The sequence below is a fragment of the Pristiophorus japonicus genome, chromosome 4, assembly GCF_044704955.1.
Source record: "Pristiophorus japonicus isolate sPriJap1 chromosome 4, sPriJap1.hap1, whole genome shotgun sequence".
In the NCBI taxonomy this organism is placed as follows: domain Eukaryota; kingdom Metazoa; phylum Chordata; class Chondrichthyes; family Pristiophoridae; genus Pristiophorus; species Pristiophorus japonicus.
The window spans coordinates 13,083,205-13,104,780 of record NC_091980.1 but is presented as its reverse complement, the minus strand read 5'-3'; the positions used below and the strand labels follow the sequence as shown (position 1 = coordinate 13,104,780).

Below are 21,576 nucleotides of genomic sequence, written 5' to 3'. Positions count from 1 at the left end.
GCGGGTAAGTGGAGCTGAATCCACGGCCAGATCAGTCATGATCTTGTTGAATGGCGGAACAGGCTCGAGGGGCTAGATGGCCTACTCCTGTTCCTAATTCTTATGTTCTTATGTTTGGCACATCCGGGAGTCCATATACACAATATCTCCCACACTACCTTCATCAACCTTCTCCATTACTTCATCAAAGAACTCAATCAAGATCATCAAAAATGTTTTGCCTTTAACAAATCAATGCTAGATGTCATTTATTAATCCAAATTGTTATAAGTGCCTCTTAATTTTGTTTTGGATTATTGTCTGTAAATATTTCTCCAACACAGGCATGAGGCTGACTGGAATATCCTGGTAGTTTCCTGGGTTATCCCTTTCCCATTTTTTGAACAGGGATGTAATATGTACAGTCCTCCAGTACTCCAGCACCGCTCCCATATCTGAGAAGAATTGAAAGATTGTCACCAGGATCTCTGATATTTCCACAGTTACGGCCCTCAACAACCCATGATGCATTCAATCTGGATCACGTGATATTTCTGCGTTTAGTGATGACAACCTTTTAGGTACCTCCTCTTTATTTTTATCCTATACAATGTCTCAACTACCTCTTCTTTCACTGTGATATTGACATCACCATTTGCATTTCTGATTATAGACACAAATTACTTATGTGGTATCTCAGCCATGCTCTCTGCCTCCACAAGATTATATTTTTATCCCTAATCTGCCCGACCTTTCTTTGACTATCCCTTTACTATTTATGTTCATAAAATGTATTTTAGTTCCCTTTCAATTAACCCTGGAATCTATTTTCATACATTCTCTTGGCTCCTGTTATTTCTATTTTTAATTCTTTGCTGCACATTCTGTATTCGGCAATGATTTCTATTGTATTATCAGCTTGATGTTTGTCATGATTCTCATTTGCTGTTCCATTTTAATCTCTATGGCTGAAAAACCTATCTTGGGTGGTGGCAGTCAATGGCATGGAATATTATGCGCTCTTTTTAATGGGCAGCCGGTCCGATACCACACGTTTTCCGCCACCGCCCGAGACACATTTCTAGGTCTATATCTTTACTCACCCAGGGAGGTCTAGCAATGGACGCTCTTCCATTCCCCCGCGTGGGAATGTATCTAGTTTGTACCCTGACCATCGACTTTTTGAAATTCTTCCATTGCTATTTTATTGCGTTTACCAGCCACTTTTTGATTCTAATTACCTGGGCGAGAACCCCGTTAAAACTCTGAAAATTGCAATCCGCCAATTGAGTATTTTCACTTTTCATTGTTCTTCAACCTGTTCTATAACTACTCTAAAACTGATGATATTCTAAGCACTGTTTCACAAATGCTCGGCCACTGAATTTGGTCCACTTGCCCGACTTCATTCCTCATATCGAGAAGCATCACTGCTTGATTCCTCATTGCACTGGAAACATACTGATCAAGCAAGTTCTCTTACACACATTTCATGATTTGTTGTCAGTCATTTCACTTAACACTGTTATTTTCCAGTCTATATTACATGGAAAACCTACTGGCAGCCACAAGAGAAGCAAAAGCCATTTTGCTGTATTCTCGCTCGGTTTGGCGAAGTGTTCTTCCTGATTGCGTGACATTTAACACGCTTTAAGTGTTTGTCAACTGCAACACGGTTCAAGTTGGCAACAATCAGGCAACACAACTGTTGACTCTTGTAACTAAGCAAACACAAAACCGCCAGCTCAGCTGATGCCAAAGAGATGAAACCAATGAAAACATTATTAAAATTGCATTACTATACCACGAGACACGCTATCTTATGATCAAGGAGTTAACAGTGATAAAAATAAAAACTTGGATTTATATACTGCCTTTTACGACCACCGGACGTCCCAAAGCGCTTTACAAACAAAGCAATACTTTTGTATATTAGTCACTGTTGTAATGTGGGAAACACGGCAGCCAGACAATCTGTTTCTTTGTTATTTTGATTGAGGGATAAATATTGGCGAGGACAACGGGGATAACTCCCCTGCTCTTCTTCCAAATAGTGCCGTGGGATCATTTACGTCCGCCTGAGAGGGGAGATGGGGCCTCGATGTAACATCTCATCCGAAAGACCGCACCTCTGACAGTGCATCACCCCCTCAGCACTGAGTGTGTTTGCTTAGATGTATGTGTTCAAGTCTGTGCAGGGGAAGTAAACTGACAATCTTCTGACTCAGACGCGAGTGTGCTACCCACTGAGCTACAGCTAACACTGGTAACATCATGCACTTCCAGCAAAGTCATGTAATGCAATCCCCATGCAACAGGAGCCATACCTGTGGATATTGTTGCGCTGGCACCCCTCCAGATGGGTGATGAGCATTTTAGATGTTGTATAATTGCAGGCTCTGCAAGTTAGCCGCTCAGCACAGAGTCTGGAGCCTTTGCTCTGCACTAGTAACCTACATATAAGTATTAAAGTTAAGCTTTAGTTAAGATGATGATCGGCTGGCGATTAGAGATAATCGTACCACTAAAATTCGGAGTATGTTGGTTGGGTATGCCTTCTTGAATATGGGCATTGCCTACCATTTATGCAGCTTAAATGTTATCTGCTCAAGCGTGGACGTTGTCCACGTGCTGCTGTAGTCGAGCACGGAATGTTTCATTAACACAGGTGTTATGAATGCAGTTGAAGAAGTGGACATCGACTCAACACGCCCGAAGCTAATATCTACTTTCCAATGAAGGTTGGAGGATTATTATATAAAACCATACACAAAGAAGAGGTCGTTTGAGCTCCAAAACATTGTTAGATAACAGTACCCACAGTATAATACACCTAGTAGAGTGGCGATCCAAAGCTGTTGATTCTTAGCTAACAGGGGATTTTATCGTAACTCCAACAAATGCAATGATCGCACGCTCGTTTCTTACTTCTATTTGTTCCTATGATGCCGGCGACGCTAGCAAGGCCAGGATTTGTTGCGCATTCCTAACTTCCCCTGAGAAGATGGTGGTGAGCTGCTTTCTTCAACCGCTGCAGACAATGTGGTGAAAGTATTCGGGAGGGAGTTCAGTATTTTGACCCAGTGATGAAGGATCGGCGATCTATTTCCAATTCAGGATGCTGTGTGATTTAGAGGTGATCATGTTTCCATGCGCCTGCTCCCGTTGTCCTTCTAGGTGGTAGAGTTCGAAGGATTGGGAGGTGCTACCGAAGAAGCATTTGCATGTTGCAGTGCATCCTGTAGATGGTACACACTGCAGCCATGATGAGCTGGTGGTGAAGGGAGTGACGGTTTAATCACGTGGAGGAAGTGCCAGTGAAGCGGGTTGCTTAAATCTAAATGGTGTCTCGCTTCTTGAGTGCTTTGGAGCTGCACTCATCCAGGCAAATGGAGATTATTCCAACATACTGCTGACGTCCACCTTCTAGATAGTGGAAATATTTTGGGGAATTAGGAGGTGAGACAGAATACCCAGCCTCGGACTTGCTCCTTTTGCCACAATATTTACATGGCTGGCCCCAGTTAATTTTCTGGTCAATATTGACCCCTAGGACCTGGATGGTGTGGCAGTCGCTGGTTGGGCTCTCCCTTGTTGGAGATGGTCATTGCCTGCCATTTGTGTGGTGCGAATATTACTTGTTGTTTATCCAAACCTTAGTATCGTCCCGGTCTTGCTGCATACGGGCATGGGCTGCTTCATTTACTGAGGAATAGTGAATGTAACTGAACAATGTTCAATCCATAGCGAACATCCGATTCTGACCTTATGATGGAGGCAATATCTTTGACGAAGGAGCTGAAGATGGTTGAGCGGAGGGAACTGTCCTGTATCATCACTCGCCACTTCTGGCTGATGATGGTTGTGAAAGCTTCAGTCATGTTTTTTGCACTAGTGTGCTGGGCTCCGCTATCATTGAGGATGGGGATATTCATGTAGCCATCTCCATCCATTTGTTGTTTAATTATCCAAAACCTTTCACGACTGGATATGGCAGGACTAAAGAGCTTTGATCTGATCTGTTGATTGTGGGATCGCTACTAATGTTTAGCAGCTTCAATTATACACATTTACATTGATAAAGTAAATTGTCTGGGTAATCTACACTACTCATTTTGAAAAACCATTCTCTCCATTAAAAATGGCGATTCAAACTGGCAGATAACATTCACCACTTTTCTAAATTAAGTGTTTGTAAAGCCGAATTTATCATTAACTTGTGATTTTAGATATAAGTAGATATATAGTGCATGACCAGTTGTATGACTCTGTCTTCACTGATTCGGCAAGAGTTAATTAAGTCACGCAGTAGCTTACAGGTATCGTCAGCAAGGGCTGCAAGCGAGGACTTAAATTTAATCCAAACTGGCTAATGTTACGGCAGGTCGGCGGGAGAACTACGGCATAACTCACTCCCGAACATCAATCTGGGCAATAGAACACCAGGCGCTCCCTGATTGTTGAGAAATGCCAGGAGATTAAAGATTTGTCCTGTTCCTTGGCATATATTTAGCATGATAACGATTCCAGCGTTTTTCCAACTTTAGCCACCACCTTTCTTTAACAAGTGTGATAAGGTCACAGCGCATTATTGTTCTGCTCCTGAACAATTATGTTAACAGTCGCGTGGTTGCCGAATGATGACCCGAAATCAGAACACTTTAAGATGCTCCTTATCAAAAGAACGTTATGCGTAAATTTTGACATATTTAAGTAAAGTAAATGCGAATGCAGGCTGCAGTACTTTGAGTATGTCCATAGCTGCGTAGGTCAGAAGAGCTTTTCGAACCGAATCAGGGTCCAACGCTCTCAATATGAAGCTGAACGCACTGATAATGTTTTCCCTTTCACCTGGACTGTCAATAAAGTCTGCTGAAATCTTGGCAAGTTTTCATTATTGCTACAAACCTAGCCAATATGATTTTATGAGTGAAGAGACGAGGAGACCACATTCCACATTCGATGATTGTGATGTTGTCGTCATAGGCCTCGAGTATCCCAATTCTCAGTTACTTCTGTAGTACCAGCTGATTTCATAAAACATGCCACGGTATGATTAATGAATGAAATCCCTCTTGTAGAAGGGTAAACGCTCGATGCCTCCCTCTGCATTTGCTGAAGTTCCAACCAACGCATTCATTGACATCTACTTATCATCAGCAAATCCAATACAAAATGTTCCAGTCTTGCCAACCTTCCTGGCCAGTGTTCTGACTGAGCTAATCTTGCCAACCTACATCGTATCTTTCTCACCTTTCCCACCGATGATCTACCTGAAAATCAACAATTTACAGCCGTCTCCCGAACTCCCTCCACAATGTCTGTTCTCTTGGAAGAAGACCTTTGTTATCCGTTGTATCGTATTGTGGATGATTGCATTATCATCATGCCCTTGATAGAAATCATTGGTGACGTTCTAGCTCCCCTCCCCGGATCCTCTGACCTGCCTATTCCACCTAAGCTGCCCAAACTATTGCAGTGGTTGTGTAGACCTATTAACCACATTTCACATTCTTATCTCATTCTGTTCCTTCGGTGCATTCTGCTCATTTAAGTACTTCATCTTGTTCCACCGCTATTTTCTGTTGTTTAAAATCGTCCTTCTCCAGTGGTCACCCAAGCCCTATTCCAAATTTATCACTGAGATGCCCTCACGCCTCTCCTCGCTCAGCCTATGCACTGTGACTCCTCATCCCCGATGATTGGAAGCTTCACTGCAGCTCACCTAGCTCTCGCTCCTTTGTATTTATTGTCGTCCTGCCTTCCCTTAATTGAAAATCTCTCACCCACATTCATTACCATCAATCAACCTTGCCATCTCAAGTGGCATCTCTATTCTCACTGTCTCAATCGCAGACAAGGTCAAAGCTAATCAATTCCTTGTATCCCTCAAACGTATATTCCCCATTCACCCTTCCAAATACCACCCTTTTGCATTTGCTCTTGAAATGCAGTGTTCCCCAATTCACTTACAGATATGCTTTCAAACGCCCAACCATCTAGCCTTTGACCTTTCATTCACCACGATATATCTTCAACTGTAGATCTGCTCAATTAGACCTCAAATCTGTCTTTAATTTTTTTGTATCAATAAAACCCTTACTGTCTTCTTATTGCGGTGCCCATTGTCACTTCCTGAAGTCCAAGTGGCACCGACCGAAAAAGGTTTTAGTTAGATAAATATATGTTATATTATTAGACCTGTGTGAAATAATGTTTCCATCATTTACGAAAACAACGAACCTTTTGGCATTTATTACTGTGATTTATTATCACGGTAAATTTAGTATCATTTTTGTATAATCATGAGCAATTTTATGAGAGGCATGGAGTACCTATGCTAAATTGAGCTGAAATTCTTTCAAGCTCAATTCAATTAATCGAGAGATAGAGTAACCGTCTTTCGGTGACTTTGGTTTCCAGCGCAGATCCCTGAGATAAAAGAGCAGTGGTATAACTTACAGTGCAACGCATTATGGGCCAGCAAATGCTATGTACTTTTTAGATTTACTTTTATCCATTTCATATGTACTTATAGTTAGATTCTTACTTGAAGAATGTGGGTTATATGTCACAAATTTGGAGTTTGTCATTTTAGGCAATTAAATGGTGATATATTGCGATTTTCAAATTAACCACAATTAAATGCATTGCCTCATCGAAATGCATCCCGTATTTTAACGTACGTTCAAGAATTGAAATAAAATTTAACGTGCTTTAATATCCTGTTCCCAGCCTTTAATTGAGCGCATGAGGATACGAGAAGACCTACTTTTTTTGAACCAGAATTGTTTATTTAAGTAAAGCAGATTCATGAACATCAAGATGTACTTTTCAGAACAGAGTCAGTGCTAATTGCGCCTTAGAAAGGCTCCTACACATAGATCATGATATTGAGTAAAGTAACATAGAAAGCTTAACGGACCTAACACAACCCACTTAAAAGCTTAAAATTGCTCCAAACAAAAACGAATTTGAGTGCACAAGCAGGACGATAGCAGCCTTTGAAGTCTCCAATGCAGTCAACATTCTTTCCTAATAGTCCACTGTTGCCCTTCCCTTTGGATCTGAAAGTCTCTTCCAAAGTATGTCTGCAACTCTCCATTCTCTGGTTCTGTCCCCCTGCAAAACAGATACACCGCTTTGAGTACTGTTGAGGGGGATGACTCAACAGGGGAGGGCAGCAGCAGCCAAGTTCATGGCACCATGGCTGGCTCTGCTGCACAGGAGGGCAGGAAAAAAAGTGGGAGAGCAAAAGTGATAGGGGATTCTATTTTAAAGCGAATAGACAGACGTTTCTGCGGCCGCAACCGAGACTCCAGGATGGTATGTTGCCTCCCTGGTGCAAGGGTCAAGGATGTCTTGGAGCGGGTGCAGGACATTCTGAAAAGGGAGGGTGAACAGCCAGTTGTAGTGGTGCATATAGGTACCAATGACATAGGTAAGAAAAAGGATGAGGTCCTACAAGATGAATTTAGGGAGCCAGGAGTTAAATTAAAAAGTAGGACCTCAAAAGTAGTAATCTCAGGATTGCTACCAATGCCACATGCTGGTGAGAGTAGGAATCGCAGAATAGCTAAGATGAATACGTGGCTTGAGGAATGGTGCAGACGGGAGGGATTCAAATTCCAGGGACGTTGGAACTGGTTCAGGGGAGGTGGGACCAGTACAGACCAGATGGTCTGCACATATGCAGGACCGGAACCAGTGTCCTAGGGCGCGAGTTTGCTAGTGCTGTTGAGGAGGAGTTAAACTAATATGTCAGGGGGATGGGAACCTATGCAAGGAGACTGAGGCACGTAAAATGGAGTCAGAAACAAAATATAGAAAGAAGAATAGTAGAAGTGGAGGGCAGAGAAACCCAAGGCAAAAAACAAAAAGGGCCACATGACAGCAAAATTCTAAAGGGGCAAAGTGTGTTAGAAAAACAAGCCTGAAGGCTCTGTGCCTCAATGCGAGGAATATTCGGAATAAGATGGATGAATTAACTGCGCAGATAGCAGTTAACAGATACGATGTGATTGGCATCATGGAGACATGGGTCCAGGGTGACCAAGGATCGGAACTCAACATCCAAGGGTATTCCGCATTTAGGAAGGATAGACAGAAGGGAAAAGGAGGTGGGTGGTGTTACTGGTTAAAGAAGAAATCAATGCAATTGTAATGAAGGACATTAGCCTGGATGATGTTGAATCGGCATGCGTGGAGCTGCGGAATTTTAACGGTCAGAAAACGCTGGTGGGAGTTGTGTATAGACCACAAAACAGTAGTAGTGAGGTTGGGGACAACATCAAACAAGAAATAAAGGATGTGTGCAATTAAGGAACAGCATGAATCAAGAGTGATTTTAATCTACATATTGATTGGGCCAGCCTAACTGCCAGGAATGTGGTGGAGGAGGAATTCCTGGATTGTATTAGGGATGGTTTTCTGGAGCAATATGTCAAGGTACCAACCAGGGAGCTGGCCATCCTAGACTGGGTGATGTGTAATGTGAAGGGACTAATTAGCAATCTTGTTGTGCGAGGCCCCTTGGGGAGGATGGAGCATAATATGGTAGAATTCCTTAGTAAGATAGACAGTGACAAAGTTAACTCGGAAACCAAGAACCTGAACTTAGGGAATGGTAACTTCGATGGTATGAGGTGTAAATTGGCTAGAATAGACTGGCAAAGGATACTCAAAGGGTTGCCGGTGGATAAGCAGTGGCAAACCTTTAAAGAACATATGGATGAACTTCAACAATTGTACATCCCTGTCTGGAGTAAAAATGAAACTGGGAAGCTGGCTCAACCATGGGAAACAAAGAAAATTGAGGCTAGTGTTAAAGCCAAGGAAGAGGCATATAAATTGGCTAGAAAAAGCAACAAACCTGAGGACTGGTAGAAATTTAGAATTCAGCATAGGAGAACGAAGGGTTTAATTAGGAGGGGGGAATAGAGTATGAGAGGAAGCTTGCAGGGAACATAAAAACTGATTGCAAAAGTTTCTATAAATATGTGAATTGAAAAAGATTAGTAAAGACAAACATAGGTCCCTTGTAGCTGGATTCAGGTGAATTTATAATGGGGAACAAAGAAATGGCAGACCAATTGAACCAATACTTCGGTTCTGTCTTTACGAAGGAAGATACAAATAACCTTCCGGATGTACTAGGGAGACAGTGGATCTGGTGAGAAGCAGGAACTGAAGGACATCCTTATTAGGTGGGAAATTGTGTTCGGGAAATTGATGGGATTGAAGGCCGATAAATCCCCGGGGCCTTATAGTCTGCATCCCAGAGTACTCACAGAAGTGGCCCGAGAAATAGTGGATGCATTGGTGATCATTTTCCAACAGTCAATCGACTCTGGATCAGTTCCTATGGACTGGACAGTAGCTAATATAACACCACTTTTTTAAAAAGGAGGGAGAGAGAAAACGGCTAATTATAGACCGGTTAGCCTGACATCAATAGTGGGAAAAATTTTGGAATCAATCATTAAGGATGAAATAGCAGCGCATTTGTAAAGCAGTGACAGGATCGGACCAAGTCAGCATGGATTTATGAAAGGGAAATCATGCTTGACGAATCTTCTGGAATTTTTTGAGGATGTAACTAGCGGAGTGGTCAAGGGAGAACCAGTGAATGTGGTGTATTTGTACTTTCAAAAGGCTTTAGACAATGTCCCACACACGAGATTGGTGTGCAACATCAAAGCACATGGAATTGGGGGTTATATACTGTCATGAATAGGGAACTGGTTGGCAGACAGGACAAGGAGTCAGGATAAACGGTTCCTTTTCAGAATGGCAGGCAGTGACTAGTGGAGTGCCGCAGGGCTCAGTGCTAGACCCCAGCTCTTTACAATGTACATTAACGATTTAGATGAAGGAATAGAGTGTAATATCTGCAAGTTTGTGGATGACACTAAACTGGGTGGCGGTGTGAGCTGTGAGGAGTACGCTAAGAGGCTGCAGGGTGACCTGGACAGGTTAGGTGAGTGGGCAAATACATGGTAAATGCAGTATAATGTGGATAAATGTGAAGTTATCCATTTTGGGGGCAAAATCACGAAGGCAGAATATTATCTGAATGGCAGCAGACTAGGAAAAGGGGAGGTGCAACGAGACCTGGGTATCATGGTTCATCAGTCACTGAGAGTGGGCACGCAGGTACAGCAGGCGGTAAAGAAGGCAAATGGTATGTTGGCCTTCATAGCGAGAGGATTTGAATATAGAAGCAGGGAGGTATTAATGCAGCTGTACAGGGCCTTAGTGAGGCCTCACCTGGAATATTGTGTTCAGTCTTGGTCTCCTAATCTGAGGAAGGACGTTCTTGCTATTGAGGGAGTGCAGCGAAGGTTCAACAGACTGATTCCAGGGATGGCTGGACTGTCATATGAGGAGAGACTGGATCAATTGGGCCTTTATTCACTGGAGTTTAGAAGAATGAGAGGGGATCTCATAGAAACATTTAAGTTTCTGACGGGACTCCACAGGATAGATGCGGGAAGAATGTTCCCGATGTTGGGAAAGTCCAGAACCAGGGGGCATAATCTTAGGTTAAGGGCTAGGCCATTTAGGACTGCGATGAGGAGAAACTTCTTCACTCAGAGAGTTGTTAACCTGTGGAATTTCGTGCCACAGAGAGTTGTTGATGCCAGTTCACTGGATATATTCAAGAGGGAGTTAGATATGGCCCTTACGGTTAAGGGGATCAAGGGGTATGGAGAGAAAGCAGGAAAGGGATACTGAAGCAATTATCAGCCATGATCTTATTGAATGGCGGTGAAGTCTCGAAGGGCCGAATGGCTTACTCCTGCACCTATTTTCTATGTTACTATGTTTCTATGTTCAGCCATCGTCTCCTTTCAGCTGTTGTTCCATGCATCCAAAACTACTTCTGCACGCATTGATCAGAACTAGAGGTTGAAGTATTCACCGGAAATTAGAGTTATATTCCAACACGGTAAATGCAGAATCTTCTAGCGGAGAACTGGGAAATCTATCAATTATTTTGGAGTTAGAGACAATCGTGTCCTGAAATGCATTAAATATTTAAAATGACTCGTACTATCAGAATATGAGGCATATCAGGTAAATTAGGCAGGTGACATTCTTCCCCCTCAACATGCCAAAGGATTTTGGAGAAGGCTAGGTATCTGCAAACTCATATTATGGGTAATGCCTCTGATTGATGTCTATATATATAACTATATATGGGATAATTCTGAAGTGGCTCATTTGGAAAACATGCAATTGGACTGTACTGAGTTGTAGTATCTTTAAAAATATCGAGTTGGGTACTTGTGTAATGTTACTCAGTTAAATTGGGCAGAGTGTGCAGAACACATAGACACTTCCTTCAACGTGCTCTCCACATTAATAGAAAAGTCAGAACTTCGATCCGTTATGTAGCCATTCAGAGCTCCTATAAGGCATGTGAATGTATCTCCACGAGTCTTCTGGGGTCAGGTTCCACCTCGCTTTTAACCGCAGTGACCATCCCTACCCCGTATTGTCCTGGAGAGCAACTATCAATTGAAGATTGCTCCAAATCCCACTGCCGGTTTCCATATATCTGAAAAGAGAAACGAGAAACCAAGCTTTAGATATTTAATTTAGCATAGACACCTATTCAGGTAACATTACTGTGCGAATAACACGGGTTGTATTCACACTTATTAGTGCATAATTAGATTGGCATGGGAAACGTTGCACTAAAGCATATTTAATTATTTTATCTTCGTCACTATTTGGCTTCAAAATGTACCTAAAATTGCAATGGACATAGTAATTAATTGCATCTTGCATTTCTACTTAACAATATTTTATTGCCTGAAATATTTTCTAGTTGTTGGAAACCTGTTTCATAAATGGTGCAGGCCATTCAGCACAGCAACTGTTCATTATTCGGCATGGAACTGTAACTGGTTGTGTTAATGTTCAATGGGATTTGACCCTCTTACCTTCTGTGGTACTGACCTTTTATATATTCATATGGACAATGACCTCCTGGTATCAATTGCCATATCATATTCATTGCACAAAATATAGTGCTCCAGTATACGATCATGCACTGCTGATTCAGCAGATCATGATTAGGTTGACAGTCGAGACACAACATTTCCTCTACTACTTTTGCAGCAAAGCAGGTGGCAGGCGGGCAGGCGGGAGGGCGGCTGGGTGACAGATGTTGGATGTTGTTTAATATTGGATCCATTATAGCTAAACACGGTTTTAACTTTTTTTGTTTTTAAATACACAGTGTCTTACATTTATCTATATCAAAATCAACCTGCCACTTTCAAGCCAGCTGATCATTTGACGTAAAGTCCTCTCCATAATATTATTCTATTTTCTTCAGTAATCTACTCACAAGGATTTACGTTCTCAGCAAATGCAATAACACTGCATTAGTATCGTTCTCCACAGTTTCACAAGCTGTGGAGAAGGATATTAATGCAGTGTCATACTTTTTGGAAAAACATGCGTTTCAGGTAAGCTCCCAATGTAACATCATTGATTCATGTTTCCCAAGCAGATTTTTTTCCTCACTTACCAACATCATCTATTGCAACACCAATTGTTAACCCATTTGGATAATGCACAGGTTAAACCTTGAGCTGCACTCGTCTACAACAGATTTATATGAGGAATGTTATCATAGTGCTTATACTTTTCGGATTGAATGTATGAATTTTTTGTCGTGGCAAAGTGAAGAAAGATGCATTTTGCATTTGGCTGCAATATAGCTGAACTTGGAATGCGTAATATACTGGGGCCAAAATGGAAACATCACCATTTTTCCAGTATCGCCATCCCTCAACTTGATGAGTGAACTAATTCATCCAAAATTGTGCTATTAAGACAAATAATATAGTGCCAGTACATCTTTAATCAGGGCATTAACAACAGACTTTGATCTGCAGTCGTCAATACTTGAATGCTAATGGAATGCTGCAATACCCAGTTGGCTGTCACTGGTAAAGACCACAATTTTAATTTCAAGTATTACAGTTCACTGCCTGGATGACAACTGCAGTGGTATGCGAAATATCATTCAACTGATTAGAAACAAATGATGGTATATCTAAGGTTGGGTATAAAGAGAGCCATTACAATTGGAAAGAGGCTGAGCTACATTCGAATGCTACTGCCGATTATTGGATGTTGTTCGGAAGAGGGATCAGACTAGTTGGGGTTATCGTGCCCTAGAGTGGGGCAGATTGTGGCGAGGGTGATTTAATCAAGATATTTAAGATTGGATGCCATATCGTAACAAGAGCACACGCATTTAAGATAATGGAAGAAATAATTTAAACGCAGTTAGAAACTACTTAAGTAAAGAGCATGGTGAGGTTATGGAATTCTCTGTAGCAATCGGTTGTTGAAGTAAAGTTTCCACTATCTTGCAAACCTGGAACATTAAAGGTTATAGAGAGCGACCTGGAGTGTGGGATTATAATGACACAGTGGAGAAAGCATCAGCATAGACTTGATAATTGAAATGACCTGTTTTTGTACTGTGATCTTCTGTGTGATTTAGTTGTTATATATTCGAGAAACGTAAGGGCAACAGCCTCAAGAGATGATGTTTATAACATCACTGAGGTAAGAACATTTTACATTGTATTTATATAATAGACTTGAAATATTACCCGACAGAAAATAGGAATGGATGTGCATAATGGGCGGTTGACTTTCTTATACTACTTGTTTGTTATTGGGTTGTGCTGTACATTGCATCATAACTCTCATTTCCTACGATAGAATAAATTGCATCTGGAGAAATTAATCTGACCATTGTTGCTGTTAGTATGTTTTCCACATAATCGAGTGCAATGTTTAAAGCAAAGTATAACTGTAAGATCAGGATTTTCCATAAGCCTCTTTACATAAAATACTGTGCTAAACATTTTCATTTATATGAAGTAATTGTCTGACAAATATTTAACAATTTGTGTAAATTTTGAAGGGTTTTGATAGAGTAAATAAGCAGCAACTGCTTCCAGTGGCAGAAGGGTCAGGAAACAGGCCACACACATTTAAGATTATTGGCAAAAGAACCAGTGGCAATATGAGGAAAGCAAAATTAGACAACGAGTTGTTGAGATCTGGAAAGCACTGCCTGAAAGGTTGATGGAAGCGGAGTCAAAAGTAACTTTCAAAAGGAAATTAAAAAATACTTGAGGGGAAATATTGCAGAGTTCTATGGGGAAAAAGCCAGCGAGCGGGACTAATTGGATAGCTATTTTTAAGAGCCGGCGCGCTGGGCCGAATGGCCTCCGTCTATGCTATGTCATTGTATGAATGTTTGACATTGCAATGCAAAGGAGGAGCTGCGTAATTATTTGACAGCAAGCAGAAATTCAGCTTCAAATGAACTTCCTTTGCTGTGATTAATATTTTGTTGTATTTATTACAATGGCTCTGCAAGGCTAGAGTCGTTAAAATGACAACGATGAAAAGTATACTAATCAAATTTTATACGTTGATGTTAAAAGAGTGATAACACCTGAGTGCGTCCTACTCTTGCAAATAAAAAAATGTTTTAGGTTTAAAGTTCTTTCCTAATTTAATTTGTGCAAACATTTTTGGTTGTCGCGATTATATGTGAACAATACAATCTGAAGCTTTTCATTAATATCACCAATAGTGCCAGGTTTAGTTATTAGTATGAATACGATCATGGATTCGGAAACGTTTGAAAACACGTCTCACCTCCGCCGCATCCATACTTCCCTTAATTGCAGAATGCTGCGTGTTTTCATTTCCTTGCGGGATGCAGGACCCCGTCTTGATATTAATCATCGGTGCAGCAGGGCCGTCCAATTTTAGAAACATCAAATCATTCATGGTTGCATCGGGGCACACTTCGTAACGAAACGCTTGACGGAGGGTGTCGCTCTCGTAGACACCTGTGAAATGTGGTGGCGGTGCCTGAAGATTCACACCAGCCTTATGCATTCCATGCCGTGAATCCTTCTGCATCACCGCGGGCCAAGAACAACTGCAATCATTCAGTCCATTCCGGCCTTTGTGGACCTTAATTGCGAGGACTATAATAGCCATTAGAAAAACTAACGAGATGGCAGCAAAGGAGATAATCAAATAACGTCTTAAATCGGACGTCCATGGTTCGGTATCACCCAACCTGCCGATAGTTGATGCGTTTTCAGTATTAATCTCCAACACTGATAAATTGATGCGGACTGTGGATGAAAGAGATGGCTTTCCATTGTCCCTGACCAAGATTACGAGTTTTTGGTTGGGTGAATCTTTGAATGCAAAACGTCGAATGGTCCAGAGGTCACCTGTATCCGGGGATACAGTAAACAGGCTTTCCTCAGTAGGCTGAAGAAGTTGATAGAAAAGGTGTGCGTTCTGCCCAGAATCTGCATCAGTGGCCGTGATCCTAGCAACTAAGTAACCCGGATCAGCGGATCGGGGCATTGTCTCCTCTGTTTCCGAACCTCTATTTGCCAAAGGCGATAGGATCACAGGGGCATTATCGTTCTGATCTACGATGATCACATTGACTGTTACATTGCAGCTGAGCGGAGGGGATCCAGCATCCTTTACTTGCACAGAAAGCTGAAAATGCTTCAGTTGTTCGTAATCAAACGAGCGGTGAGCAAACATCACCCCACTGGCTGAATTTATTGAGATGAAAGTGGACGCAGGCAAGCCATGTATTGGGCTGTCCAAAATGGAATAAGACAGATTTGAATTTTCACCGAAATCTGGATCAAAGGCTGACACGGAACCAATAGAAGCACCGATACGGTTATTCTCTGTCACATACATGGTGAAGGAAGGCTGCGTAAAGCGCGGCGGGTTATCATTTACATCTGAGATTTGAACTCGGATCGTTTTGTGTTTAGATAGGGGAGGCGAGCCTCGATCTCTGCATGTGATTGTAATGTTGTACTCAGGCACATTTTCACGGTCTATGTGACCAGCAACCACTACTGTGTAATAGTTATTGAATGAGTTGTCAAGATTAAAGGGAATGTTTTTAGCGATATAACAGTGAACATTTCCCCTTTCTTCAGAATCCCGATCTGTTATTTTTAAAAGAGCTACTGCCGTTTTTAAAGGAGAATCCTCTGGGATCGTACTGGAGTTAGAAGTTACAGTTATTTCAGGAGCGTTATCATTAACATCCATAATCTTTATCAAGACGGTAGAGTGTACTGGCACAGCATGTGGACCTCTGTCAGTAGCTTCTACCGACATTTCATAAGCATTTGCCTCTTCAAAGTCCACAATATCAGCGACACGGATTTCCCCATTTTGGGGGTTTATCCTAAACAGGCGACCCACTCTCTCTGGAGTTTCGTCGCTGAGAGAATAAATTATCTCACCGTTTAGGCCTTCATCTGTGTCAATGGCTTTTATCTTCGCTATTAAGGAACCGTTCGGCACGTTTTCTGCAGTAATGATCTCATACAGGGTCTGTTCAAAGACCGGAGCATTATCGTTCACATCAGATACACTGATAATAATTTGGCTGGTTCCGGATTTCTCAGGATTCCCACCATCAAATGCAGTCAGTGTTAACTGATGAATTGCCTGCTGCTCTCGGTCGAGAGATCGTTGAAGTACTAATTCCGGGGTGACAGTTTGCTTATTGCCTGTTTTTAGTTCTAAAATAAAGTGCTCACTTTCGCTCAGTCGGTAGGTCCGCACACCGTTGGTTCCAACGTCCGGATCGTGCGCGCTCTGGATTTGGAATCGCGCTCCAGCCGACAAATATTCGGGGATTTCTACATGTAATTCATTTCTCCGGAAGACGGGTGGATTGTCATTTATGTCGAGGACCTCAACATCCACGCGATAGAGGTTAAATGGATTTTCCATCACAGCCTCCAACTTCAGCACACACGTGAGGTTTTGTTCACAAAGCTGCTCCCTGTCCATTTTCTCTTTTATGAACAACATCCCGGTGTTTACATTGACGTCTAGATATTGCCTTTTGTAATCCGATACAATCCGAAACCGGCGGATGGAAAGCTGCTTCGCATCTAAGCCCAGGTCCTCAGCAAGGTTTCCAACAACAGCACCCAGCTCTAATTCTTCAGGAATTGAGTAACGACTATTCCCACAAACTAAATCCGAGACATAGACCAGCATTAAATAAAGGACGTGCCACTGCGACACACTGTGGTTTAGCGTGAAGGCCATTTCTGGACGAACGTACTGCAAATCTAAGTGCCGGATTATCCGAGTAATTGTACAGCATTTACTGTATTTATATATGATTTGTTCATTTTTTTGGTTTTGCAGATGAAGACTTATGTGTTGCGTGCGACGCCGAAACGTTTTGCTTTGGCAAAATTTTCGCGAAAAATATGTTCATATACCTGATAGTTTCGCCGACCCTTTCTCGGAGCTGCACGGAGACCGTGGAGTGACGAGTGCTGCTCCTTTCCTCGATACTGCGCAGTGTGTGGTGCAGGGAGAGCGATGCTAGATCTCCAACCACATATCTTCACCTCATTTGTGGACAGCGACACAAAGACACTCGGCCAATAATCGCAGCACATTCCCTTAAAGCAACAATGCCCCGATTGAAGGCCGGCAGAATAGCTCTGCATATTTAAAGTTGTGCAACTTTAATTGTTGTTGCTGTTCTTTTTCCTTTTTTATTAATTCGGCGACGCTGCTGCTGGCTCCTGTAACTTACAATTTGACTGTGATCTTCTGCGCATAATTCCTTGTTGAAAAAAATATAATCTGGGTGCATATCCTTAATTTAATGTCTGGCAGGTCTACTAGAAAAAAACGTAATTCCTTCTGCAGAAAAAAAATGTTTAATTTGCGTTGATAATTAATTGAGATACTTTTTTGAAGCGTTTATCTTTCTTGTTATTAAAACTAACAGCACTAAATTTAACGTTCATTTATAACTCTAACTAAGATAATGTGCAATGTTATCTGCTTTATAAGGTATTCAAAAACACCATACTTTCGATAACATAAGTTAACTGTGTGTATTTATTTTAATTTTCCACAAGTATATTTCAATCTGAACGTCAACTGGAGCAGAAGACGTCTTCTGTATTGTAGTATTCCTAATCAGAACAAAGTGCTCGCGAACTGTTAATAAAATTAACATTTTCATGGAATAATGATCAAACATGAATAGCAGTATTTAATGAGCAGTTGTCTCCAAATTCTGACAGATATAAATTTCAGAAAATATATCTATTTCCACTAAAAAAGAAAACTTTCTGAGATCACACGCATACCCCACTAATAAAGATTATAATTGAGAACAATGGTTACCCTACACTACAACCATATGAAAATAATAGAATAAAGAATTTAAAACCAGCTAAAGATCTGAATATTTACACTTAACGTCAGGCCATCCCAAGACCAGTTCTAGTGGCGTTTTTTTCAATTAACAGGCTGGATTACGCCCTGTTTTGGCACAATGGTATTGATTCCTACAATTAAACCTATATCTGATCATGGGTGATTTCCAACTGTGACGTTCTGAGACCGTTTTTACGTTATTTAACAATTACTCTCGAAAAAATTAGAACATATTCTACTCGTGTGAAAATTCATCCATCCTTTTTGCCATTTATACATTCTGAGGAAAAAATGCCAGTTTCGCGTTTTGCATAGAAAAGTGAGTCCTGGTTACAAAAAGGAAGATTGAATGCTAAATATTCTTGGGTACAAAGTATTCAGGAAAGATAGGGGGGAACGATAGCATTTTTGATTAAGGAAAATATTACATTATTAAAAAGAGAAAATATCCTTGAGGGGTCAATGGCAGAATCTATTTGGATGTAACCACAATGAAGAATCTATTATGCAACGTTGTGCATTTCATAGGCCGGCAAATAATGGTAAGGAAATAGAGGAGCAGATTTGCAAAGAAATTACTGACAGGTGGAAGAAGTTTTGTGTATTGACAATGGGAGACTTTTACTACCCCAATATTGTAAAGGCCTACGATTGTGTTAACGGCAGAGAAGGCGAGGAATTTCTTAAGTGTGTTCAGGAGAACGTTCTTGATCAGTATGTTTTCTGTCCAATGTGGAAGGTGGCATTTCTGAATCTAGTCATGGGGACTGAAGTGGGTCAAGTGTAGAATGTCACATTCTGGGAGCATCCTGGATATAATGAATATAGTATCGTACGCTTTAGATTAGTTATGGAGAAGGACAAGAAGAATTTAGAACATCAATACTTAACTGGGGAAGCCGCTAATTTCCGCGAATTATGGAGGGATCTGGCATGGATAAACTGGTTTGAAAGGCGAGCGGGCAAAAATGCAATGGAGAAATGGGCTGTCTCCAAAGATAGATGGTTCGGATACAGTCGAGGTATATTTCCAAAAGGGAAAAGGGAAGGCAACGAATGCCAAAGCTTCCTGGATGAGGGAAGAGTTAGATAATAAATCAAGCAGAAAAATGAGGAATATGACAGCAATAAGTTTGTTAATACAGGGAGAACCAGACTGAATATTAAAAAAGTACAGAGAAGAATTGGAAAAAGAAATAACGGACAAAGAGGCAGTACAAGGATCGATTGGTGAATAATATAAAAGAGCATACATACGCCTGTCGGCATATTAAAAATAACTCAGGTGTCAGAAGCACTGGACCTATTTGGGCCAAACGTGGACTTCTATTGGTGGAGGCAGACGGCGTGGTTGATGTGCTAACTTCCTACTTTGCATCATGTTTAGCAAGTAAGAGAACTTTTTCAAAGCTTTGGTAAACGGGTAAGTCGCCGGCAAGCTGGATGAGTTAAAATAGATATAGATGAGATACGAGAAAGGCTGGCCATACTTGAATTGGATAAATGAAGGGCAATAAATGTGGGCAATAAATGTTAGCCTTGCCAGCAACAACCATATCCCGTGAATGAATAAAAAATGTCATCCGGTCCAGATGGGATGCATCCTAGTTTGCTCAGGAATATAAGGGTAGAAATTGCGGAGGTGCTGCTCTCAATCTTCCAATATTCCTTAGAAGCAGGAGTGTTGTTAAAGAACTGGAAGATTGCAAATGTCACAAACTTGTTCCAAATAGGAGAAAACCTTGCAACTGCAGGCCAGGCAGTTTAATGTCGGTGGTGGGAAATCTTTGAGAAAGATAAGTCCGGGCATGTTAACAGCCGCTTGGACTGGCATCGAATAATAAAAGATAGCCAGAAAAAAATTGTTAACGACAAACTGTGTTTGGCAACATTGATAGATATTGTTGAAGGTTTAACAGAGAGGGTGGATGTGTGTTGTGCAGTTGTTGTCGTGTATGTGTAATTCCAAAAGTTGTTTGATAAAGTTTCACATATTAAAGCTGTCATAAAAGTTAAAGCACATGGAATACAAGGCGCAGGAGCAGCATGCATATACAATTGACTAAGTGTTCAAAAACTGAGGTTTGAGGTGAATGGTTGTTTTTCTTACTGGAGGGAGGTAAACGGTCGATTTGCCCAATGTTCAATAGCTAACCAGTGCAGATTTTGAAATAAATTAATTACTTGGATTGGGGATACGGGACATGATTTTAGAATTTTCAGATGACGCAAAATTTGGAAGTGTAATAAATGCTGAAAAATATAGTAATAGACTTCAGGAGTATGTAGACAGGCTAATTGAATGACCGGGCATTTGGAAGATGAAGTTCAATGCAGAAAATTCTGAGGTGTTATATGTTGGTAGACTGAATGAGGAGAGACAATACATGCAAAATGGTACAATTTTAAAGCAGATGGAAGAAGACACCTGAGAGTGTTTGTACACAAATCTTTGAACGAGGCAGGATGTTAACATTTCACACAATATAGCTTGTGGAATCCTAGAATTTACACACAGTGACAAAGAGTATAAAGCCAGAAATCTATGCTGAACCTATATAAAACACTAGTTCGGCTCCAGCTGGCGTATCTTTTCCTTTAGAGAGGACTTAAGGCTTTGTAGAATGTACAGAAGATATTTCCTAGAATGGTTCCAGGGTTGAATGATTTCAGTTATGTCAATAAAGTTTAGAACCTGGGGTTGTTCTCGTTAGTGCAGAGAAGACTAAGAGGAAATGTAATAACGTTGTTTGAACTCGAAGAGTTTAGATAGTGTGAATAAAGTGAAATTGGTATAAAGGCTGAAAGATTGATAATGGAAGGACACAGATCGAAGGTGACTGGTAAAAGAATCAGAGGCGACATGAGAAAAAACTGTTTTATGCAACGAGTGGTTAGGATTCGGAATGCACTGCCTGGCAGTGTGGTGGATACTGATTCAATAGTAGCCTTAAGTAGGGACTTGTGTAAAAGCAGAAGGTGAAATGATTGCAGCGATATGGAGAAAAAGCCGGGCAGTGGGAATAACTCGATTGCTCTTCGAAACAGCCGGTGCTGACTCGACGGGCCGACTGGCCTGCTTCTGTGCTGTACTATTCTATGATCTTCTTAATCTATACCATATTCTGCACTGAACTCGACTATTCCAATTGACCATTCTGGCCAACCTCTTGTTGTCGACCCACTATGAGCTTCCAGTCAGCCGGAACTCGTTCACTCATAATCTATCCTGCAGCAAGTCCTGCTCACTCATGCTTCATACATTGGATCCAAATCCAATAATTTAAA

The 21,576-nt window shown here is 41.3% G+C and overlaps 1 protein-coding gene across 2 annotated transcripts; it reads right to left on the bottom strand.

The window, feature by feature from the left end:
- Positions 1–6,767: 6,767 nt before the first annotated feature.
- On the bottom strand, positions 6,768–17,163 carry LOC139262842 (protocadherin-10-like). Of its 2 annotated transcripts, XR_011592984.1 has the most exons (3): positions 14,686–17,163; positions 10,249–11,542; positions 6,768–7,101 (listed from the first exon to the last, which is right to left on the bottom strand). XR_011592984.1 is itself a non-coding variant. In XM_070878022.1 (2 exons), the coding sequence occupies exons 1-2, from the start codon at positions 17,149–17,151 to the stop codon at positions 11,393–11,395; spliced, it is 2,616 nt and encodes an 871-aa protein (XP_070734123.1). In that variant the 5' UTR covers positions 17,152–17,163; the 3' UTR covers positions 6,768–11,392. The 2 variants fall into 2 exon arrangements, 1 of the variants encoding a protein (XP_070734123.1); XM_070878022.1 differs by having other exon boundaries at positions 6,768–11,542.
- Between the last annotated feature and the right edge of the window lie 4,413 nt (positions 17,164–21,576).

Bases quoted from the DNA above. Each gene is read 5' to 3' on its own strand.
- LOC139262842 (XM_070878022.1), bottom strand. From the start codon at position 17,151: ATGGCCTTCACGCTAAACCACAGTGTGTCGCAGTGGCACGTCCTTTAT. The intron at 11,543-14,685 runs GTGAGACGTGTT...TTCTCTTTTCAG, and splicing joins GAAGTATGGATGCGGCGGAG to ATATATGGAAACCGGCAGTG.